This window comes from Apus apus, chromosome 3, assembly GCF_020740795.1.
Source record: "Apus apus isolate bApuApu2 chromosome 3, bApuApu2.pri.cur, whole genome shotgun sequence".
Classification (NCBI taxonomy): domain Eukaryota; kingdom Metazoa; phylum Chordata; class Aves; order Apodiformes; family Apodidae; genus Apus; species Apus apus.
This window is the reverse complement of record NC_067284.1, coordinates 93,030,104-93,055,586: the sequence shown is the minus strand read 5'-3', so window position 1 is coordinate 93,055,586 and position 25,483 is coordinate 93,030,104. Positions and strand designations below refer to the sequence as shown.

At 37.8% G+C, this 25,483-nt stretch overlaps 1 protein-coding gene across 6 annotated transcripts in view; it reads left to right on the top strand.

The window, feature by feature from the left end:
* Positions 1-25,483, top strand: part of MAP3K4 (mitogen-activated protein kinase kinase kinase 4) — a 67,538-nt gene that overhangs the window by 9,680 nt on the left and 32,375 nt on the right. For all 6 annotated transcript variants that reach the window (XM_051613289.1, XM_051613288.1, XM_051613293.1 and 3 more), the window contains exons 2-10: positions 4,204-4,394; positions 9,759-11,140; positions 15,421-15,663; positions 20,094-20,240; positions 22,307-22,464; positions 22,862-22,978; positions 23,413-23,512; positions 23,596-23,679; positions 24,858-25,124. In XM_051613289.1, coding sequence (XP_051469249.1) covers positions 4,204-4,394; positions 9,759-11,140; positions 15,421-15,663; positions 20,094-20,240; positions 22,307-22,464; positions 22,862-22,978; positions 23,413-23,512; positions 23,596-23,679; positions 24,858-25,124 — 2,689 coding nt within the window. The remainder of the gene's footprint in view (positions 1-4,203; positions 4,395-9,758; positions 11,141-15,420; positions 15,664-20,093; positions 20,241-22,306; positions 22,465-22,861; positions 22,979-23,412; positions 23,513-23,595; positions 23,680-24,857; positions 25,125-25,483) is intronic.

Sequence of the window (25,483 nt, the reverse complement as noted above, 5' to 3'; positions counted from 1 at the left end):
TTGAAATAGGATGGTTGCAACTATGTTTAAGGAGAGCTACCTTAGCTTAAAAGGATTTAATTGGCAATGTGTAGTGCCTGTGTTTTCTGCTACCTTAGCTAATTGACAGTATACGTTACTAAGAATAGGCTAATGAAGCTTTATATTTGTATATACTTTAATTATCAAAATGGGTCCCTGTTAAGGAGCATGTATTTGAAAAACAGACTCTTTGCCTTTAATGCAAAGGCACTGAGTGTCGAGCAAGTACTTGTTAATTTGGTGGTGAACATTGTACAAATCCAGGTCTCCAAAATAGTGGCAGGGTGCCATAGAAATGCTGAGAAAGGAAGGGCCTTACTGATGTGTGAACGGTGTAAAGTCTTTGAAACCGCAGGAAGCTGCTCATGGCAGCAGCCAGCAGAGCAGGCAGCCTTGTAACCATTGTGGTGGGTGGTTATCCTGGGTCCTGCGCTGTCTTGGCCTAACGCAGATTGACTGCTGTTTGCCTGTAGTCTGATCAGTTGACCTCTACTGCTCTGATTCCCAGCAAGCTTTTAAGTTGTGTGTAGGATGATAAGCAGATGATAACCTGAGATAATTATGTAAGTGCCTAATACATTTGAACTCCTGCTTGTGAGGAACAAGGGTACCTGATATAAATGGAAGACTAAAAAATTTTTCTTATGTATAGGTGTAAAGTGCAAAAATTTTATACTGGTTAAAAATCATACTCTTCAGTATGCCTTTAGCCTATTTAATGTTAACATGTCCCTTTGTGATCTTCACTGATCTTTTAATTTGTTAATTTAATTTTAATGATAAATTACTGTATTTTTCCAAAGTCCCATGGTCTATGTCATCAAGAGCAACAGTTGCCAGATTTTTTGCTCCCTGACCTGCTGCTTTAAATTTCATACCTCAGTTTTCCCTTTCTCTTCTTTTTATTTGTAAGCCTTTGAAAATCTAGAAGATTTATCTCTGTTTTTGTGACTAAGCTGGAATTGTAGATACATTGCCAACACTTTGGCTTAGTTTAAAAAAACTAAATCCTGTCATCATCTAGATATGCAAATTGAAGGAATTATGTGTTCTGTCTTTTTAGATTCTGGGTGAAATGCATCTCTGTGTAACAGTATTTACGTGTTGGAAACATTCTTGGTTGTTTATTTTTCATTGTATGTCAGAGCCGTCAAGGTGTTTTTTCTTGTTGTTTTGATTTTGGCTTTTGTTTTTACCATACTGCTCTTGCAACTTTCCCAATATCCTGCATTATGCATCCTGGCTACAGTCACTTCTTATCACCAGTGTAAAATTGATGAGAAGCATTTTGGTCATTAAAATTGAGTCTGGGAGCAGCCTGTAAATAGTCTCAAGTGAGAATGATGCGCTTCCAGTTTTCCTCATAAGCATGGGTTTAAACTTCCTTGGCAAGCAGTAACTTCAGTTGTCACACTTCTAGCTTTCACTTTTTGGGTGTGTGCCTAATTAAGATTAGGATGGTTTTCACAGGCCGTGGGGGAGAAAACCTGCAGTTCTTAATCAAAGCAAATTTCTTGTTTGCTACTATTGTTTCCCAACTCTGGTTGCAACAGTATTCAGGAACCAACAATTCTGTGGAATAACCAATAATATAATCTGATTTAGGTTTGCAGATTTAATTAGTCTTTGGTTAGTTCATAAAAGTAAATAGCACATGAACATCACAAATGCTATGTCAGTAATCTGTTAAAATTATAACTGGCTTTAATACCACAGGGTTCCTGCTGCTGATGTCTGGTATCATCTGGACAACAAAAATCAATGTGAGCATGACTAAGCTGATGTGGTTCAGAACCTATATATCTGGTGCATTGTTGTACAATAAGGCTTTCACAGGTGAAACTGGATCTTTGTGTTCACGGACATTCATTTGAGCTTTGAGTAGAGGTACAGTCCTTGCACAGAAACCTTAAACTGAGCATGCTGAATTTTTAAAGTTGAGTTGCAGTTTGTGCCTTCCTCCCTCTAAGCAGACCAGCCAGCTCCAGTTAGATCATCTTGTCAGCTGTTAACAGGAGTGGTTCTGTAGAGCGTGATTGTGGTTTTGTGATGTGACTTCTAGTGCTGAATGTTTTGTGATAAATCTGGTATGGTTTTTAACAAATGAAACAGCTTACTAAATTGCCCAGACAAAAAAAAGTCAGTCATACTGGATCCCACTGTGTAGCTAGGTATGTAATTCATATGTGAGATCAGAGGGTATTTTGAGCATGCCCTCTTGTCAGAGGGAAAAGCAACAGGTAGTGACTGTTGAGGAGAGAACCATCTTACGGTCTTTAAAGGTCAGTTTATTCAGCCTAGTGAAGAGGTTTGATTATTATATGGTTAGAAGAGATTACTCACTTAAAACCAGAAGAAAAACAGTGTTTTCACTAGTCTTTTATAATAAGGTGACTTGTCCTAGTTTAAAACTACCTTGGAACTGAGGCCTAATGTGAGTGCTGCAGGATCTGCTCTGCCAGGCCCTGCAAGAGCACCAACACCCCATGCTGTGCCTTGCCAAGCCAGTGAGATCACTGAAAAAATAAATAGTTCCATAAGCACTGGAACTAGTGACTTCTTGTTTCATGTGGTTTAGTCTCTTGTGGTTGATTTGTCTCTGGCAAAATCAGAGGGGATAGCTCTGCCTGAAGATTTTTTTGCAGTAGGGTTGCTTGTAAGAGTTCTCAGGATTAAAACTTTGCTAGTCTCCATAAAGATGTAAACTTAACTTTCACTCTCCAAGTTCAGCATTTGCAAGATCTTTTTCTGTTATTCATCCACCTATTTTCACAAGAGCTGTAGGAAAAAATGAAGACTTTTTTTGTTCTGTTTGCACAATAGTGGTTAATTAAATTGGATTGCCAGAAAATGCACAAACAGCATGATTTCCCAAGGCAAGGAAACTAGACTAAATGAATTGGTGATTCTGTGTGGCTGTCATTATGGCCAGATTCACTGCAGGGCTCTCCGTAGGCTACAGGTGGTGCTACAGTATCACCTGAGTGCTTTTTCTTAGGTAGCCTCTGAAGTTTTTCTGCAATAGTTGTTGAAATTGTTTGCCTTCTTAAAGCTCTGTAATATGAGAAGAGTAATTTCACACACTAAATGTTTCTGTGGCTTTGTAGAGAACATAACTGTTCTGCATGTTAAGGTATGTATTTCTGTTTATAGCTAAAGGCAAAGAAGTATAGTATCTGGTGGTTTGTTTGTTTTGATTTGTTTTTTTGGTGTTGTTCTGGGTTTTTTTTGTTAGCCTTACTGCTAGTCTGCTGGCTGGTAATATTCTGTTATATTTCTTCCTGCAGACACTCAGGCTCTACCAGAGCATGAGTAACATTCCTTGTTTGCCTTAGAAATACTAGCAAGTAAAATGTTGTGAAATTAAAATTGCTGTTTTCAGGTGCTGATACTGATCTTACACTGTCTGATTTAGGTCAAATGTTTCTTTGCCTCCATGTCTGTTACTATAGTCAAGATGGAGTTATTTGCACACCTGCTTCAGAAATAAAATGTGTTCTCTCAGATGTAAGTTAAAGCAAGAGAATTCCATGACACCATGGGGAGTGGTGTTCATGATGGGACTGTGAGGGGCTAATGGGCCCCATATTGTAGGAGGAGGCATAGATCTCGGTAACACTTTGAGCTCTAGCCTATCCATGGGATTCAATCAGTTAGGAACTGGTTTTTGCCTTGGTGTCCTCTCCTCCTTCTTCCTTTTTTTTTTTTTTTTTTTTTTTTTCCCCTTCTTTATTTACCTTGTGTAGGTAAGCATCAGATAGGGATACAGAGGGATAGGGAGAAAAGGTAAAACCCTGTCCTGCTGCCATATACAGACCCCTGAAGCCTGAACTGATCAGAGGGTTGTAATTATTTTGTGGGGCTTTTTTAGTGTTGTGAAGAATTCAAATTATGTGTTGTGATGTGTGGAGCAATAAGACAGTTCACAGATTGTCTTAAAATAGTTTGTTTCCATGTATGAATTTGAAATTTCCTAATATGTCAGTGAGCAGCATAAAATGTGCTAAAGTTTGGTTGTTCACTGTCTGAGAGTAGTTTCGTTGCTGTATGTCACTTGATCATGCAGAAGAGATCATGCAGATATTAATGGTATCTGGTTGGGATTTATTAATAGATTAACTTTCTAAACAGATATTGCAAGTAAAAATTCTTTAACATCATGGTTCAACTTGTTCTTTACAGGAAAGAGTGCAAATCAGAAGATGCTACTTTCAAGATCTCTGAATCTGACCCTGAGGAATTATCAGATGAAGCGAGTGCTGACACCTTCTATGGAACTTCTCCTCCTAGTACACCCCGCCAGATGAAGCGTATGTCAACAAAGCATCAGAAAAATAACGTTGGGAAACCTGCTAGTCGCTCCACTTTGAAAGGTAGGTGTGGTGGGTTTTTTTGTTGTTGTGGGTTTCTGTTTGGGGTTTTTTTGTTTGTTCGGGTTTGTTTTGTTTGTTTGTGTGTCTTTTTGTTGTTGTTTTTTTTTTTTTTTTCCTGAAAAATGACTATAAGGTTATAGTAGTAGCTCTTCATTACAGATTGAGGAGATACACAGAAGATGGAGCCAGATACTGATGTGCAGTTAAAGGACAGGAAGCAACTGTCATAAGTTGCAATAAGGAAAAACTCTTTTAGGTAGAAAAGAAAAAAAAATAAAAATGAAGAGTGGTCAAACAGGGAACAGGTTACCATAGAGATGGTTAGGTTGTTGAATCTCCCTGTTTGGAGATGTCCAAAACTGGGCAACCAACTGGACAACATCTTGAGCAGACTAAACTAGTTTTGAATTAAATCCTGCTTTAAGCAGGAGATTGGAAAAAATTACCGTCAAACATTAACAGTAATTTTTTTTCTGCAATTCTGTGGTCTGTAGTAATTGCTTCTCTGCCCCGATTTTATGCACTTCATAGTCTGTTTTACAGAAAAATAATTTCCAGGGATTATTCTTTACTCTTTAGTGTCACTGAAACAATTCCTGGCGCTTCAGTTATAAAGTTCTAACTAGGAAAAAAAAAAGATACTTGATACCTGTTTTTTTCCTAATGTTACTAAGTAACGGTATCTAATATTAAATAAAACATTTTCAGCTTAAAGTATGAATTGTAATATTATCTTTCTGTAATTTTGAGCAGATACAGAATATCATAATTGCTTGTTGAAAAGGTAATTTTAAAAAACGTGAAGTAGCTACATCTTTTCAAGCTGTCTGTCCAAGAAAAAAAAGAAAAAAATTGCATTTTTGTTGGTTTTGCTGAGCTTGTGATGGGTGCAAAAAAGAGCCATTCCTTAAGATTGTATTTTCATTCAGAATACTGAATATGCTTAGGTTTGGTTTTCTTTGGTGTGTTTTTTCTTGTTGTTTGTGGTGGGTTTTTTTGTTGTTATTATTGTAAGAAAAAAACAACTGTGTCAGGCAAGGTTATTTGCCAGAGTTGTTATAGCAGCTTAACTATTGCCAGGTAATATTTTGGAAGCAGTTTTTGAAATTGCTTCACATGAAAAAGGAAATGTTGTCACCAAGTGCTTTTACTTGCAAGGACTGCATTTTTAAGGTAAAGTGTAGGGGAGAAGAAGGTAAATGGTTTAGCTTGAATAAGGGGGTATGATTGATTCTTCAGTTATGTAGAGTTGTGGAGTGCAAGTTCATAACAAAAGAAGGGCCCGTGCAAACATCTTCCAAAGGGTTGTTCCTAAGACATATTTCTGTCTCTTGCCTGGTTTTTATGGCACGAAGGGGATGGAATGACAGTCCAGCAATGCTTGCTTACTGAGGTGTTAGGTTCTTGGACTACATGAAAACAGTGCCCCCCTCTGGCCTTTAGAATGAAACTTTCACAACTTCCTGCTTGAAGGGGAACCTCTTTCTGAACTGCTTTCTTACCCACATCAAGTTAGTCAAGTTAATTTTATGATTTTTAAATTATTTTTTTAATGAGCTGTTTAAGAACTCGGGCCCCCCTCTCACTGCATGTCTTTGCTTAGTCGTTGAACCTACCTGCACCATGTAGCACTAAAGGTAATTTTAACACAAAATTTGTTAGTACAGCTGAACTTGTTTTACAAATTATTTAAGCCTGTTTTAGAAAAATACAATAAAACTGGTAGTAGGAACTTATACAATTACAACATTCTTGGTAATTTATTGAAGAATTGTAAGATATATTTTAGTAATTAGAGCCTGTTTATTTGATGAAACATGAGGATTTTGAAACCATCTGTATATTACTGTGCCTGGGCTTTGTCAAGAATGATGAACATTCAAGTAGTAGGGTAATCTGGATGTCTAATAACGAATCATATTTTTAACTTGCCTTTTTAACATCAAAGTGCTGTTAAAAGTTGATCCATATCTAATCTACCTCAGTTTGGAGGGGGGAGAGTGTGTGTGTTTCATCTCTGCCAACCTCCTCCGTCTTCCTCCTTTCCTACCCATGCAGAATTTATCTTACTTCTGCTTGCCTGTCCTAGCTTTTTGAGCTGTTGCCTCCTAGCAGCAGAGCCAGCTGTGCTGTGGAAAGCAAAGCAGGTCGAGGGAGGTTCTCCTCCGCCTCTGCTCTGCCCTAGTGAGACCCCACCTGGGTATTGTGTCCAGTTCTGGGCTCTCCAGTTTAAGAGGGACAGGAGCGTAATTGAGAGTCCAGTGGAGGGCTACGAGGATGATTATGACTGGAATGCTTGCCTTCCAAGGAAAGGCTAGGAGACCTGGGGCTGTTCAGTCTAGAGGAGAGAAGACTAGGAGGGGATTTTATTAATGTATATGAATATCTGAAGGGTGGGTGTCAAGAAGGAAGGGTCAGTCTCTTTTCAATTGTGCCATGTGATAAGACAAGGGGCAATGGATGCAAGCTAGAGCACAGGAAGTTCCACCTCAGCATGAGGAGGAACTTCTTTACTGTAAGGGTTACAGGGCACTGGAATAGGGTGCCCAGAGAGGTTGTGGAGTCTTCTTCTCTAGAGACTTTCACGACCCACCTGGATGTGTTTCTGAGTGACCTGCCGTAGATTCTGTGGTGTTCTTGCTCTGGAAGGGGCATTGGACTCCGTGATCTCCAGAGGTCCCTTCCAATCCCTAGTATTCTGTGATTCAAGCTGATACACTCAGCAGGACTTAGTGTTGTGTGTTGGTTAACCTCATAAATTAGAACCAGTGAAGATGAAGTACCACTGTCTGATAGTAGTGTTTGAGTAGATAATTGTAAGATCAATGGTACTGAATTTCATAGCAGTTTTTGTAGAATCACTGATAGGTTTCCATTTCAGGAGGAACCACTGTGTTTGAGTTAGTTTTTTATGTTGTCTGCTGTTGTACTTGGTAGCTATTCAGAGAAAGATGTGTGGGTACCTGAAATGAAAGTACTGTAAGAGGTGTATTTGCAAGATACAGTGTCTGTGGTGACTTTGTGATTCTTCTTTCTTCCTCATATACTTCAGAATGTAATTTCATTTTTTTCCAGAGTTAAGTGCCATCGTATGCATTGTGATCTGCCCCCATCCTACACACCTGTGGCAAGGTTTAAATTATATTTTTTTTAGTTATGGGGACTGCAGGGAGGTGGATTGCAGGCTATAGCCCTATTAACTGGCTTATTGCTCATTAACAGATGAAAATGGGGTTTGTAATGGAAACGAGCTTAGCAAGGTGCTCTGGCTACATACCTCTTCACTTTCACTTCAGACATCTCTGCAACCTTAATACAGTGCTTTTTTGTGAATACTTTTGGTAGTCTTGGAGCCACATTACCACATCAGTTCTTTTCTAGAGAACTGATATCTTACATGAGTAGAGATTGTGTGCATTTTTGTGATGAAGATAACAGATTTCTGTATGACTGCACATTCTTTGGTTGCAGATGCTGAAAGACATGTAGTGAATGTAACAAGAATGAAGGGCCATCTGATAATTAAGTCAGTGAAGTACATATCATAGCAGTATTTTGGCATGAAAATTGGTGTGATGCTAAGTAAACAGCAGAAATGAAAATTTTCTGTTTCTTGTTTTCCTCTGGGATGTGGTTTGCAAGCTGTTGAGAATTCAAGGGCAGTTGAAGACAGGGAGCATTGAACACAAAGTGCTCAATGTTCTGAAGTGTTGAGCAATAGCTCTACCTATCTTTGGCACCCAGAAGTATCTTTCAGGTTTTTATTGATTGTGATTTTTCATATAGAAAGGGAATAATATTATTGTTCCACTGAGCAGGCCTCTTTTTAAAATAAGTTTATTAGTATTTCTGGTATTAATTGTACATTATAGTGAGGAGCACAGTGGCAAAGACTCTAAGCAAATTACTGCTTCTTGAGTGAGGTATGAGCCATGTACTGCACATAATCCTTAGAGTCACAGTGAACAGTGAAAAGAAGAGTAAGTATTCAGCCATCCTTTGGAAAGTCTTTCCTGTGCTTGGATAAGCAGGGGCTCTGTGACCATGTAGCTTGTGTTCCAGCTGCTGATCCCTAGAGTGCAGCTAGTCTACATATAGGTTCTGAACTCCAGCCTGCCACCAATTCCTTGAGAGTTGTGATATTAAAACACTGTTCCTCCTGCCCTATTCTGCAAAACCTGGTTTGAAGCACTTTTGTTAATGCTGCAGAAGAGTGGTACGGTCTTCTGCTCCTGAGGAAAGAGCAGACATCAACAAAGGACCCAGCTCAGCCAAGGAGCTCATCAAGTCCATCAATGAGAAGTTTGCTGGAGCCGCTGGCTGGGAAGGAGCAGAGTCATATCCTTTATGCAAAGACTGAGAGCTGGGGCTGTTCAGCCTGGAGGAGACTGAAGGGCAATCTCATCAATGCTTATAAATGTCTAGAGGCAGGTGTCAGGAGGATGGGACCAGGCTCTTCAGTGTGCCCAGTGACAGGACAAGGGCAATGGACACAAACCAGAGCGTAGGAGGTTGAAACTAAACATAAGGAAAAAATTCTTTACTGTGAGGGTGGCAGAGATCTGAACAGGCTGCCCAAAGAGGTTGTGGAGTCTCCTGCTCTGGAGACATTCCAAACCTGCCTGGATGTGTTCCTGTGAGATCTACTATAGGTGATATTGCTCTGGCAACAGGTTGAACTAGATGATCTTCAGAGGTCCCTTCCAACCCCGACCAATCTGTTACTCAGTAACAGAGGGAGAAGAGATTGTACCGTTGGACAGGTAATGGAGAAGGCAAGCGTGTTGGGGAAGTAGGCTCCTGGTATTAAGGCAGCATATTAAGAATGCAGAGGGATTCCCAGAACTAATATCAAGCTCCCCAAGAACCCAGATCAGATCATCCAAGCCAAATTTCAGAATCCATACATGTTCCAGGTTTATGAAATTGCATGTGCAGTGGAGTCTCTTTAAGTCTGTTTGACTTGGAAATGTTAAAAATGCTCTGTTGCGTTTTGAGTTTTTGTTGGGAATGTTGCATAACAAATGTATGAAAGATGAACTTGGAAACCATTATTTTCCTTTTGATCACACTCAGTTCTCGGTAAATGGCATACTCAGGATAATGAGTATTCTCTGAGGTCCCTTCTACAAAGGGAGTAAAGGAAGAGGAGAAAGAAAAATGCCTTTGGTGCTACTATTGATTTAGCTAAACTATTGGTGATTTCTGAGACTATATTTTACTTCTATCCATGGCTCTTTTGTTTTATTGGTGTAAAATGGTGTTGTATGCTCAACCTAAGAAATGTGATTGGGAGCGGGACTGAACGTTGCTTGTTGTTTCTTGTTGCAGTCACATTCTTCCTTTATTTTTCTTTTCTTACAGAAAAGATGAGTGTGCCAACTCAATCTGTGCATAAAGACAATGGGAAAACTGTTGAGAATGTGGAGGAGCACAGCTATAAGCAAGGGAAGAAGATCCGAGACACCCTAAGGACAACAGAACGAGATCACAAGAAAAATGTGCAGTGTTCGTTTATGTTAGACTCAGTTGGTGGGTCTCTGCCAAAAAAAACAATTCCAGATGTTGATCTCAATAAGCCTTACCTCAGCCTTGGCTGTAGCAATGCTAAGCTTCCAGTCTCTGTGCCCATGCCAATACCCAGAACTGCACGCCAGACTTCTAGGACTGATTGCCCAGCAGATCGCTTAAAATTCTTTGAAACACTGCGGCTTTTGTTAAAACTTACCTCAGTCTCCAAGAAAAAGGATAGGGAGCAAAGAGGACAGGAAAGCACCTCTTCTGTCTGGCTTAACCGATCCAATGAACTGATCTGGCTGGAGCTGCAAGCTTGGCATGCGGGCCGGAGCATTAATGACCAAGACCTCTATCTCTATGCAGCCCGTCAAGCTATCCCTGATATTATCAATGAAATCCTCACCTTCAAAGTGAACTATGGAAGCTTCTCCTGTGTTAAAAATGGAGCCAGTCTCAATGGTACTTCAGGAGAAGGAGTTTGCAAAGCAACACATGGAACAAGTGCTTTGGGTTACTCAAGTTACCATGAACACCTCCATCGGCAGCGGGTCTCATTTGAGCAAGTCAAGCGGATAATGGAACTGTTAGAGTATATCGAAGCACTTTATCCATCTCTGCAGGCTCTTCAAAAGGACTATGAAAAGTATGCTGCAAAGGACTTCCAAGACAGAGTGCAGGCACTCTGTCTATGGTTAAATATTACAAAAGACTTAAATCAAAAATTAAGGATTATGGGAACTGTATTGGGCATCAAAAATCTTTCTGACATTGGCTGGCCAGTGTTTGAAATTCCTTCTCCTCTACCATCCAAGGGCAATGATCCAGAGGATGAAGAAGTTGATAGGGGCACAGAAGTAAAAGAATCCTCAGGAACTTGCACAGAGGAGAGCGATGGTGAAGAACAAATCTCTGAGGAGAATGTTGAGGAACTAAGACAAGCCATCAAGAACAGTTTTACTAATAAGCCAAATTTTGACTTTCAGGATCATTTTTCAAGGAGGCTTGATAGGCTTGAATCTGAGGATGACTCTGCCTCTTGGGCTACTCCAGAGTGCAGTGCTGAGGCAAGCTGCAGCCAACATTGTTTGACCTCTATTTACAGGCCATTTGTAGATAAAGCGCTGAAGCAAATGGGGTTAAGGAAGCTAATTTTAAGACTGCACAAACTAATGCATGGTTCATTGCAAAGGGCCCGTATGGCGTTGGTAAGGAGTGATCACCAGCTGGAGGTAGGTTGCTACTGGTGTAAATGGATAGCAGGAGTACTTCCCTGCTGTATTGTTTTCTAGCTGAAAGTGGAGGAATTTGTATCTTATGAAAGTTTGGTTGCTTTGTTGGTTTTCGAAACATTGTGCATGTTTTATTAAGAGCCAAGATCTACATCCACTGAAATGGATGTCATTTGGCCTGAATTAGAGTTGGTATGAAGCACAAGTAAGTTCTCTGTCCTTGCTTGTCATTGAAATGACTTTTTTTATGGTAACATCTTTGCTCATTAAGTTTTCTAATGTCTAAAGCTATAAGTAAAAAAAAATGTAATGGAAAATTAGGCGCAGAAGTTGAATAGTGAGAAAAATTACCTATGGAAGTGGCCATTTTCCTTGTCTTCAAGACTGGGCATCTCTGCATGATGCCCTTTATGAAAATGTCGGTATTGTTTTGTGTTTTTCTTATCTAGACTGATGAAGCACTGTGATGGCATGTTATGGTTGAGGCCATATTGGATAAATGAAGTCTCTTAACCTAGAAATCTATGAAAGCAGGTCGTGTTAGTTTGTAGCATTCTTCAGCTGGTTCCTAGTTTAATTGTTTGGTTGGGATTTTTTGGGTAATTTTATATTCTTAAGTATGTTTCTGAGTTAATGAAAAGAAAGTTATGAAATAAGCAGCAAGTAAAGGATAGTAGCTGAAGTTTCATATGGTAAGTTGTGGTCTCTTAATTCTTTCAAGGCAGAATATTGTTTCTTAATGTAAACTGTTGATTAACTTGTAGGCATATTTATGTTAAGAATAAATAGGAGTAAGGATTACGTGTCCTTTTTGATAAAGTGGCACTGTGTGGGATGTTCCAAGCAGGGATCCTGGGTGACAGAATTTCTTAGCCAGCATACCTGTTCTAATATGGATAGCACACGTGATCTTTGACACGTTGCTGATCTTTTTGCAAAAGGAGCATCATGTTTGCAAAAGGAACATTGTTTATCTCCCTTGGAGGATATTTTTTTAGGATGAATAATTTTATATTTATAAAGTTATTTAATTTTGAAAAAGCTTTCATTTATACTGTTACTAGTGTAGATAGTACTGTAAACAATGAAGCTGTTAGTTGAAATTTTATGTATTCTTAAATTGGCTTCAACTTATGTTCTAGGAAATCTTGCATTAAGAAAATCTTTGTTTTCGTAAAGAGTTAAGTGCTTAAGCAAAACTTGCAGATGTTCATTATAGTAATTAAAAATACCCCCAAACCATGTATACTTAAATAGAAAGTTCAGATTAATACATGGACAGAAGTACTTTAAAAAAAAAACGTAAAGAAAAAAACCATAATTTGGGGATATTGGGAGCTACTTTGAATGTATTTTGCTAAATACATTGTATTTAGTATACATTGCTAAATAGCTCAAATGTTTTGACTTCAGAAGTGTTCTTAAAACAAACACTAGTAGCTAGAGTCTTTGCTGCAGGTTCACAGAATTAGTGTTGGGCGACTTGTCTAAGACATAAGATGAATCTTCTCTTCCTCCTTCTCTACGCTTGCGACTTCTTTTTTCATTTTCATTAATACTTACATTTTCTTTGGAATTTTGTCCTATGTTAAGAAGTTATGTTTTGACTAAAGATGAGTGTTATAAAATTACAAACTTCTGTCTCAAAATGAAAAGAATGCTGGCAAAAAAAAACCAACACAAAACAAAAAAGTACTGTTTGACAGAGGCGTGATATCTGAAGCAAAAGATGACATCAAACAAATATAGAAGAGACAGTTTTGAATTGCTTGGTCATTGCATCTGACAGTAGTTTGGTAGTAGTGTTTTGGTTTTCTTAGTGCAATTCAGTTTGATACTTGTATGTAGCCAGAGCTGTTAGTATTCTGTTAATCTTTGTCACTTCTGTTATTTTTGTATCTTGACTCTGTGTTTATGCGTGTACATAAACTTCAAAATCTCTGGACATACTTTCTTTTCTATTGTTGCTTAAACTTTCATCTGAAATGTGCTTTCTGGGTTCTTTCACTGTATACATTTAATGCTCATTTCATTTTAATATATGTAACTGTTTATACAGATAGCTGTTTTTAGCATTTTTTGAAGTACAAGGTCGGTTCATCATAGGTTCTGATACTTTAACAAGGTTCTAGGCACTCTTGTGTAGAAGTTGTGTGATTTGATTCTTGAAGCAAATGGGTAATAAATTACTCTAGTTTACAAAATCAGAGGTGTTATTGATTAGAGCAGTATTTAAGCCCATGTTCTCTGTTTTTTATTCAACTGGCTGCACTTTTGAGTATGGATTTTATGTATGATCTCAATAAATGGATTTGACTTTGTTTTCTTGGGGTTTTTTAAAGAAGCATTTGGTAATTACTCAAAACATTTCATTTTGGGCTTGTTGAAGATAAATCTTTATCACATTGAACACTAGTAGCTTAGTTGTCTAATACTAAGCCCTAATGTAATGTGCTGTTATCACTTATGCTATAAAATGAAATAACACAGTTACTCAATTTCATTGTGTTACTTTTGCTCATAGACTAGTTCTTTAATATTTTTGTAAGACCTAAATTTTCCAACACTATACTTGCATCACAGGGAGGTTTGTATTTCTTAAACATTTTGTAGTACCATAGAAAGACGTGTAGCATTTTCATTGTGTGTTGCTAATGAAAACTTCTTGCATAAAAGCCTTTAATCTGGTGGTATTCTTGTGCTATATGTTTCTTTAAAAGAGACTTAGTAAAAAAAATACATGAATATACTACTTAAGAAAATTAGTTCTTATACTGTAGATAAACTAGTGATGAAAGCTAAGCTAGGTATAAGAGGAAATCCCCACTCATGCATGTGTTCTATCCCTGCATAATGAGCTAGGCATTTCATAAAAGACTTAAAAGAACTTGCAGTGCATAATAGGTTTTGTGCCAATGTTAGACGGTAAGGAATATGCTATTCCATCCTGCATGACAGTTGAGAATCCTCAAAATATTAAAAAATAAAAGCACTGAGAAAACTGACTTTGTCAGTAGCTGTAATTTTGTGTGACCCTTCTGAGAAAGCAGAGCTTGTACAGTGCTGTAGGCACAAATGTCAAAACTGTGTGTGTAGGTGTAAAGGAATAAACAATTGTTATTATTTTTTAATTTTCTACTAGATAATAAGCTTAAAAGTGACTTAATTATTTTAACTTTCTAGGCAGCACTTAAACATTTCATTTAGTTTCAAGTAGTGTTTTCTCTTCCTTTGAAGCGATGTTACTTAAATTTTGCACAGAAGAAAAGCCTGAAAAATGCTAGTTGTGTCCAGTATGTGAGTTAAGGATGTTCACGTGTCATAGCAACTGTGTAATGAGAATTAGAATAAAACCAACTTAATCTGAAACAAATTTTATCCTTAGATGATGTACAGTGTGTTATCTTTAAGAGCTGCACACATTGCAGTCCAAATTTTCTTCTTTAAGTGAACATTAGAGTGCCTTCATGTTCAACTTTTCTTCAGAATTTTATCACAAGGTGTATAGTTTAGATACCTAGGGTGTCTCGTTCAAATGGTTTCCATTATTTACTGTAATTAGAAATGTATTTTCATTTAAATGCAATTTTAATTTCCAAAATAAGTTCATTAATTGAAAAAAACCAACAGCTTTATCTCTTTATATTTTCCATTTTAAGTTTCATTTTCAATTTCTTAACATCTGCCGAAGTTCATAAGTTATTTTTCCATAGTTTTGTTCAATATATCTAGTGACACTTTCTCAGATACTGCATAACTTTACAATGTGGAGTTTTATGTAGTATATGCACTATATATTTGAAAAGGGACAAGGTTACTCAGCTGGCATAGCCAAGTACAAACTTTTTTTCTCTAGGTGTAGTCATTAGTGTAAGACCTTTTGATTTATTTTTAAATATATTTTGAGATATGTTCCTATATATTATGTTAGGCTTAACTTGTATGTTTGTCATAACCTCAAATAACAGTTTCTTCCTGTGTAGTAAGGGCATCTCCAGCTTTAATGGATGCCTTTAAAAGAGAAACATACAGTAAGAGGTTGTGTGTTCACTCCCAAGGGTCCATAATTGTTTTCCTCAGTCTGGTGATCCTCAAATTAAAAAAAAATAATTAAAAAGTTACGTTTTTTATAAAAAAGAGAAACTGAATCTTTTATGGTTGATTTGCCAATTAATACAATCTTTCCTTTTAAATACGTACTTTTGTGCATGCTGCTTTAAACAAATGCAAAATCCTAAAGAAATTAAGGATCCTTTTCATGTTCCTATTTCTTGTTACAGTTTTTAGAATTTCCAGATCCCATGTTGTGTTCAGATTACGTGCAGTTATTAAATTCCCCACCTTGTTGTGAGCAAAAATGCAGCACTGTATCGTGGGAGGAGCTGAAATCCATGGATTTACCATCTTTTGAACCTGCATTCTTGGTCCTCTGCCGAGTCCTGCTCAATGTTATCCATGAATGTCTCAAGCTAAGGCTGGAACAAAGACCTGCTGGGGAACCATCTCTTTTGAGTATTAAACAGGTTTGCTTCAACTGTTTGTTTTTTGTTTGTTTGGGTTTTTTTATATTTCCTATTTGAAATCACTTTGTCATTTGTCATGATAAGTTTGTCAGCATAAAGAGGATTAGTTAAGGAAATGACAATATATAAATATGTAATAACTTGTGTAAGTAGTCTTGTATTTCATATGGAGATTAGCTTTTTGAATAGTAAACTACTGATCATATATACATCTCTGATTTAGACTTAAAGGAATCAAACTGGTGATTAAAAAATTATCAGCCAATAAAAGTATTTGTGAAGTGGTTTTTGTTCCATTTATATTATAAACTGTATAACCTTGTCCAGCACATCTTATATTTGGGTTTCTTAGACAACATAGTTCTAAGAATCTGTAGATTTCTTTTTTCTTTGATTTAATACTTTTTTCTTAGCAAATGTAAGACCTTTGCCATCGTGTGGTAGACACATAGTGCAAGTTGATTAAGAAGAAAAACAAAATACATTTGAAAAAATCATCTTTGGCAGCATGTTGTTTTATATAAATATCTTATGTTTTCTGTGGGTGGTGACCCGAGCTTGTCAGTCCTGTCACTGGTTTAGCATATTGTATGAGGATTTCTTTTCTGATAGTTATCTGACACCATGAAGGCTGTTTAGATCAATGCCATTTTTCAAAGTCTAATCCAGGATATGTTAACATTGTCTGAAGTCATCTCCCTGCTCCCTGGCAAGCATAACCAGATCAGGGTTTTATCAGCTGGTCTTTAAGGGTAAACACCGAAACGTTCCCTTGGACTGACTATAAGTTCATGTTGCAGTTATCCACTGGTGATAAATCAATTAGTGAGTTACTTTATGGTCCTAAATAAGTGTCAGTCCTCTCTATTCCCCATCTCCATCCTTGCCCACCTTTTTGCCTCTTTTTGCTCTTTTTGCCCCTTTTTCTTTTCTTTTCTTTTGTATACTAGGATTTTGAATGTCCTTGTATCCAAAAGCACAGTACCTACAATTTCAATCTGAAGACTCATACTAAAATACAGTATGGCATACTGTATTGTAAAGCACGAGGTATCCTTTTTTTGCCAGAGACGGGGGCTACTTTTTTGCCCTTACATTTGGTATTCTCCTTGTGGACTTTGAGTTAAGTAAAAATGACTATTTCTTCCTGGAAAGCAACAGGTTTGTTACAGGCTGTTTGGGCAATGTGTAGTGTCTTGCTAATTGCATTGAAAAAATGAATTCAACTCAGCAAATGCTTGCTGTCCCATGCAGTATTTCTAAACGGGCAAAGGAGCTATGGATGATATTTCACAAGTAGTTTTGTTTGTTTCCTGAAGAATTCTAATTCCTAAAATCTGGGGCAGGCTCAAAAAAGAGTCTAGGCAACTGTTTTGTTCTGTAAATTCACAGAATATTACAGAACCAGAGAGAAATCTGGGTCGGAGATACTTTAGTCCAGCCTTATGCAAGCTGGACCCTATATTAGGTTATCTAGAGCCTTGTTAGGAGAGAGAGATTCCACTGCCTCTCCAGCCAGTCTGTTCCAGCATGTATTTTTTCTTTGAGAAAAGCATTTTGTTCATGTATCTGGACAGAATTCACCTGAAGCAACTTGTACCTTTTGTCCCTTGTCAGGTCACCATGCATCCTTATGAAAGGAGTGCCTGTGGTTTACCCATAACCACCTTCTAGGTGTTGGAAAACCATGATTAGATTCTCTTTAGATTGGACCAAAGTATCTCCAACCCAGATTTCTCCCTACAATAGGAAGCATATAATCTGTGCTGGTTTTCTCTTTGTGTGTATACTTTTTTCTTGCAAAAGAGATTTTTGTTTTAAATAGAATTGACTTGTTAGTAATAAATAAGTTGAGTATCAGGACAAGCATATCTGATACATTCAAACGTACTGCTGCACCATTTGAAATGGTACCAAAAAGCAGCAGACACGTAAAGGTCTCAGTGCCCCAAATAATACCCACAAGGTCAGGCATGACAGAAACCAAGCTGCTCTGTACTATACACATAGGAACAACAATTCATGACACTGGGTTTGTTCACCTCCCTCAATTTGACTGAGTTGAGAGTAAAGAATGCACATTCATTTTTAAATATATGATATGTTAGGGATATAACTGTGTAATTATTTTATTTCTACCTTATAAAAATGACATTTTCCCCCTTCTTTTTCACCTGAATTCGTAATTTTTAGACTACAGAGTTCAGAATATCACCCTTGTTTTCTCTGCCTGCAGGGAAGACAGCATAACGTGTTCTGGCCTGTAAAAGATTCCAAAGACACTAGTCATGTTAATAACATTACTGTCTATTTTATGCTTTCATGCCACTCTAGCTTCTCATACGTTGAATCCATTATGTTGATACATTCTTTTGCCAGGATAGCCATTTTAGAAGATTTTAAAAAGCAGATTACTAACCAACAATTCCATTCCCTCTCACCCTCCAAATGAACTCCTCTTTTCCTCTCAGACTCTTGATTTAATGAAGTTATTACTCATCAAAATCAGGGCTTGTCAGACCTGGATACTGATAATAATTTTGTAAGAATACACACTGGGCACTGGAAGGACTTCTGAAAAAAAAAAAAAAAAGGCATTTATTAGTGTAGGTTTGAAATAGTTCTAGCTTTTTGTGTGCTTCTGTGTCTGTGGTTGTGCTCATTTCTTCCAATTAAATAAAAGCTGTAAGCTTTCAGGGAGAGGTGCCAGCTGTTTGACCAAAAGTGACTGATTCTACAGTTGGAAAGATAGCTTTGCTCATGTTAGCTATGCTCGGGCAAACAACAAATGAAACACCAACTGTTTTCAGGTCTGGTATGGGTTTTAGAGTCATGAACGCCAGCCTAATAGATTAACAATTTGCTGTAGTAACACATGTTCCCACAGCATTCTCCTGGAGAAGCTGGCGACTCATGGCATAGGCAAGAGTACTCTACACTGGGTTGAAAACTGGCTGGATGGCTGGGCCCAGGCAGCTGTGGTAAATGGGGTCAATCTAGTTGGCATCTGGTCACTGGTGGTGTCCCTCAGGGCTCGGTTTTGGGGCCAGTCTTGTTCAGTATCTTTATCCGTGATCTGGATGAGAGGATTGAGTGCCCCCTCAGTAAGTTTGCAGATTACACCAAATTGGGTGGGAGCATTGATCTGCTCAAAGGTAGAAAGGCTTTACAGACAGACCTGAACAGGTTGGATCTATGGGCCAAGGCCAATTGTATGAGGTTCAGTAAGGCCAAGTGCAGAGTCTTGCATTTCGGTCACAACAACCCCATGAAATGCTACAGGCTTGGGGAAGAGTGGTTGGAATTCTGTCCAGGAGAAAAGAACCTGGGGGTGCTGGTTGACAGCCAGCTTAACGTGAGCCAGCAGTGTGCCCAGGTGGCCAAGAACGCCAACAGCATCCTGGCCTGTATTAGGAATAGTGTGACCAGCAGGAGTAGGGAAGTGATCGTGTCCCTGTACTCAGCACTGCTGAGGCTGCACCATGAGTGGGCCTTCAGTTCTGGGCCTCTCACTACAAGAAGGACATTGAGGTGCTGGAGCGTGTCCAGAGGAGAGCTACCAAGCTGGTGAAGGGCCTAGACAACAAGTCATATAAGGAGTGCCTGAGAGAACTGGGGACATTTAGTCTGAAGAAAAAGAAGCTGAGGGGAGACCTCATTGCCCTCTACAACTGCTTGAAGGAGGTTGTAGGGAAGTGAGTGTCGGCCTCTTCTCCCAAGTAAATAACAATAGGACCAGAGGAAATGGCCTGAATCTGTGGCAGGAGAGGTTTAGGTTGAATATTAGGAAGAACTTCTATACGGAAAGAGTGGTCAGGCACTGGAATGGCCTGCCCAGGGAGGTGGTTGAGTCACCATCCCTGGAGGTATTCAGAAGCCCTGTAGATTTGATACTTCAGGACATGCTGAGGTTGTGGGATTTTTTTTTTTTTGCTTTTTTTTTTGGTGTTGATGGTTGAACTCAGTGATCTTAGAGGTCCTTTTCAACCATGACAATTCTGTGATTCTGTCTCATAGATCTCTAAGCATCCATCAAACACATTGCATATTATTCCTGACTTGCTTCCATTTAAACTGGTGATTGGATGATTGTGAGCCCTCTTTCCCACCTCTAAACTTTTTAACTATCCTGTAAGTTGCTTGCTGTGGCCCTGTGCAGGGAATGACGTCTGGAACATCTGCCTCCATATCCATTTACAGTTATGTGGCAAATAGTGTGATGGCAATTAATAATCCTGGAAAACTAGTCACATCTTTCCTGCAGACATATAAAGTAGCTGTATTAATTTCTAAAAATCATGTAAAAATCATGCAGTGATAAACTTAAGGTATTTGGACAAACCAGACTGACAAATTAAGCTTTCGCTTCCCAGGGTTAATTTAAGAGTAATGTCTTGACTGATGCCAGTTCTTGGTCTTTTCTCTTGCAGCTAGTGAGAGAGTGTAAAGAAGTTCTGAAGGGTGGCCTGTTAATGAAGCAATATTACCAGTTTATGTTACGGGAGGTATTAGATGACTTACAAAAGATTGATTGCAACATTGATTCTTTCGAAGAGGACCTGCATAAAATGTTAATGGTAAGCTTTAAAAAGTTTTAGTAAGTGTATTAATCTGAATATGTCTAATAGAAATCTGTTGTCCCTTTTGGGTGTGTACTGCTGCATTTTTTTTTTTTTTGTTATTGTGCTACTTGAACATAATTTTACTGTTTTAATGGATTTTTAAAGGGACCACAGTAGCCTTGGTATTTTAGCAATACTGATTTTTGTTTGTTGAACTGTGGTGCAGTGTTCTTGTAAATTGCCTGTATTTACAATAAAATTATTCATTAGTAGAACTGTAAATTCCATACATTTAAACTAAGCTTTAGAGAACTTTTTAATATTGAATAAAAAACCCAAATACAATTGTTTGACTAACATCATGTCTAATACCATGGTATTGCATTCATTCATTCATTAATGGTGTCTTATTTGTAATGTGTATTCATTAATACAATAAATTAAACACAAAGTATTTTCAAGACAAACACTTGGCCTCTGAGAGATACTAAATGAGATATTCTTTAGTAAATTTACTGTTCCCTTGAATGTGACTGGTTTTTATTCTTTTGTGAGTTGTTTGAGCTTGTCTTCACTTTTCTGAGGAAAAAAACCAACAAACACAAGATACACCTCAATACCTCACCACTAGTGAGGTGGTGACTTTGTCAGCAAAGTTGTTGGTACCATCTATTGTTGAGTATGCATGGATTTTCCTGTTACATGCTTTTCATTGCCAACAATGGTGAAAATACTGTTTTGCCTAAAGATTCTTAAGCTGCATGCCAGCCTTCAAAGCCATCTGAAATTTCTAGATACTTCCAGCAAAAATGACCTGGCTATATGAAAGGAAAATGGTTGATCTTGTTAATTTTGAAATTCCTTACCTGTTCTTTTAGGTATTTGTAAAGTTTTTGTGCTTTGTGGCAACAGCTTGAACTTTGGCACAGTTTTACTTATGTAATGACTTTGCTTTTTGTAGATCTTGAAAGGGATGGTAACAAGACTTTGTAAACAGGAATAAATGTGTCAGACATCAAAGAATCACAGTTTGTGCCTATTCGAAGTTGCAGGTTACTGTAGCATAAGCAGCAGGGAAGAAAAATGGGATGAATGGTCAAGATTGTCAGAAGATTGGGACAGCTGGGCAAAGAGAGCAGAGGAGGTGATCTGGGCTGAAAACAGGGATAGGGAAAACAATGTTAAGACAGGATTAATGAGGGATGGGGAGCAGAACTTTGTGTTGTCCTGTGGACTCCTTGTATAGGCATGCAGGGTAGCGAAGAAGGGTGCTGAAAGAGAAATTAGGCTGAGAGTGAAAGGGGTATTAAACAACGTCAAGAATGGAGCTACAGCCTGAGACAGAATGCAGTAGTCACCTAATCCAGAGTGGAGTTTCCATGTTTTTCATATCTGCTCCATTCTTGGGAAACCCCACTTTGAGTAGTGTCCAGTTCTGGAGCCCCCAACACAAGCAGGACAGGGAGCTCCTGGAGAGAGTCCAAAGGAGAGCCATGAAGATGATCAGGGTGCTGGAGCACCTCCCCTGTGAAGACAAGCTGAGAGAGTTGGGTTTGTTGAGAAGAAAGGCTCCAGGGAGACCTTGTAGTGGCCTGGCGGTACCTGCAGGCGCCTATGGGAAAGCTGATATAAAGGATCACAAGGAATTATGTAGAATCCCTGCAGTTAACTCATATCCTGTAGGATATGTTCAGATAAAACATTTTGGAGTAATCCAGTTAATAAAACTTCAGAAACTGTTTTTCCATAGTTCAGCTTTAAAAACTCAGCCTGCAGTGGTTATTCACTGATTTAATGGTGAACAGCAGCACAAGAAGCAAGGTGGTGAGACTGTTAATATTTTCAGGAAAGTATTGTGGAGACATAATAGTTAAAACTTCAGTAGTACTTTCTACTCCCTGAGCCATAAATTGCACCTTTTATGTGGAAACTATCTCATTTTCAGTCATAGCAAACAAGAAACTGTGTAAGAATATTTTCTACAAATTGTATAATATTGAGATTATTGATTTGAGAAGTTAAGAGTCCTTAGTTACACCTGTGTAACAGTATCTGTTTAAATTACGTCTTTCCATGTACAGGTTTACTTTGATTACATGCGAAGCTGGATCCAAATGCTACAGCAGTTACCTCAGGCATCTCATAGTTTAAAAAATCTGTTGGAGGAAGAATGGAATTTCACCAAAGAAATAACTCCTTATATTAGAGGAGGTGAAGCTCAAGCTGGAAAACTATTCTGGTAGGTTTTATTTAATTACTCTGCTTATGTTGTTGGTTTGTACCTGATAGGTATTCAAGTCAGCACTTGTTCAGGGTTCCCAGATTGAGCATTTCTTGAGGCCTTGGTAAGCAGCTGGTTGTCTTTATGAATTTATGGATTGTTGCAGTGGCTATAGCTATAGGGTGCAGTGAGTGCAGATCACACCAACTCTAGCTGTAACAGAAATGACTGCTTCTATGTTAAGTCCTCATTTCTGCTGACCCTGTGCACACAGAGTAACTGAGGGCCCCCAAGATGCTGCTTGTTTCTGCAGGCAGATGTGGCAACACAGCTCTCTGATGTTGGACAGAGTAGGAAGAAATCTAAGGTTTTACCTGAACAAGACACTGAAGTTTCACCATTTCTGTTGCTACAGTGATATTGCAGGAATGCTGCTGAAATCTACAGGAATATTTTTAGATTCTGGACTACAAGACAGTTGTGATGAATTTTGGGCCAGTGCCGATGACAGTACTGCATCAGATGAAATCAGGTATTAAGCCCTTTGGCTTAATAATAATAATAATAAACACAGTCATGTTTTTATACTCCTAACAGGTACATGCTTGATTTATTTCTTAGAATTAAAACTTGGTAAATGCAAGACTCCGTAGACTTTATTGCTGATATTTCTGTATGTTGCAGAAAGGAACCATCATTTTGTTCATTTGAAGCCTAGTGATCCACTTTTTAGTCCAGGGAATGAGAAGTTTTTTTATGTAAGGCACTTTAAATCAAGTTTTTATATCCTTATAAAAAATGCATGTGCTCAGTTTCAATTTGTTTCTGTCAGCTGCTTGTAAATACTTATCTTTTCTGTGCTTTTTCTCTTGAACATACATGTAAATAATTATTATTTTCTAATAGCTGTATAAATACAAGATGATTTATATTAACATTGTCACTTCATTCTTACCAATGTTTCAGGAGATCTGTTATAGAGACCAGCCGAGCACTCAAAGAGCTGTTTCATGAAGCAAGAGAAAGGGCCTCCAAAGCTCTTGGTTTTGCTAAAATGCTAAGGAAGGTAAGTTAATATTAGGGCCCCTCTTATTTATATACTTTAAAGAAATACAATCTGAAAGCACATTCTTCTGTCATTACTTGTAGGACCTTGAAATAGCAGCAGAATTTGCATTGTCAGCTCCTGTGAAAGAACTTCTGAATGCTCTGAAAACAAAAGAGTATGTCAAGGTAAATTCAGTTTAGAGGCGTAAAAGAAGCCTGGAGATGCTAAGCAAAATGTAAAGGGGTATTTGTTAGAGTAATTTCCATTTTTTAATGTGGCATCTATATCTCAACGTTTTAAATGTCATGCATTTACTATTGAATTATGGTACTCAGATTATTTTCTGTACCTGTGTTTATGTGAGTGAGAATGCTAGTCTTTAAGTTTTTAGAAATCAGTGTTTCCTTGTCTTCCCAAAGATTCTCTTTGTGATACAGCAAAAGCCTCTTTGCTTTGATAGTACTTACTCATTTGTGTGAGGGGAGTAATAACACTTTGTTAGGGAGTGTTATGAAAAATAAATGCTTTAAAGTGTATGTTTTGTCTTAGCTTGATAACACAAACTCTGAAAAGAGAAATTTACATTTCACTGTAAGTCAGTTACCTCATGTCAAATCACAGGTATCAACTGTTTTACTGTTTTCAATCTAACCAAATCAGGCATCAGAATCAGAAGTGCTGTTACTGGTGGGACAGATAAATCAGAATTAGTTTTTAAGGAGTATATTATATATATATATATATATATATACACACCACATATATTACAATGTAGTATATTATTAAAAGAGAACACTGTTGTTTGACTTAATTAAGCTCTCTTGAATGAATAATTAAAGATTAACTGATACTTTCTAGCCATATTTTTGCTTACTCTTTTGTAGCCATTGAGAAACGTTATGTGGATTCTTAGAGAGCATGAAGGAATTTTCTGTCTTTTAATGTTCCAATCTTTAAAATGTGTGCGTTGTAAGTCTTAAATTAGTCTTGACTAATTTACTTTCTAAAATATGTGTATATATATTTTATACATGCATATATGGTATATATGTGAAGTTGAACTTTTTTGTAACAAGATTCCTTTAGAAGAGTATGTAGAAGGATCAGTTGAAGATGCACAAAAGATGTCACTGAAAGTTGGTGATCTAGTGGATTTCAAGACACAGAATTTCTTATACTGCAATTGTCTTTTAGTGCAAAAATGGTTGAATGTATTGTTTTAGGATGTATATTGTACATCTGTTTAGGATGAAAACTACCTGTTGCTTAAGTAGGATGACGCCCACCTATTTTACCTGTTTCATGTATCATAGAATACAGTGAGATTCAGTATATTGTTTGTTTTGTATTTTTTTTTCAACAGGTACAAATCCCTGGACTTGAGAGTTTACAAGTGTTTGTACCAAATAGTATTGCAGGGGAAAAATCTGTGATTTTGCAGCTCCTCAATGCAGCTGCTGGAAAGGATTGCTCAAAGGATTCAGATGAGGTTGCATATGATGCCTATTTACTAATGACCAAACACAGTGGTAAAGACCATGATTTAGATGACAGCTGGACTGCATGGGAGGGTCAGCCGGTCAAAGTGGTGCCACAAGTAGAAACGGTTGATACACTGCGCACCATGCAGGTGGGTTTTGTTTTCCCTGTTTGTGTGACCTCCACCATTCTCTGGATGCTTGTCCTTTCAGATTAACTATAGTATTAGAGAAGCATGTGTCATTCTATAGGTAGCGAAAAGTTAAATTCAAGAATCAATCGATTCTTAGTTGTGTTAATGGAAGTATCAAATTCAATTGATTTAGCATTTCTTATAAAGATTAATCTCTACAATGTGCAGTTTTCAGGGCTGGGCTTACATAATAGATACTTTCAATATCTAGATGGGTGTGCAGTGTGAGAAGTGTGGATAGGACTTGAAAAATATATATTTTATTAAGAAGTCACAAGTCTCCAGTAATGTGTGGTGCTTGTGTGCTTTCCACACAC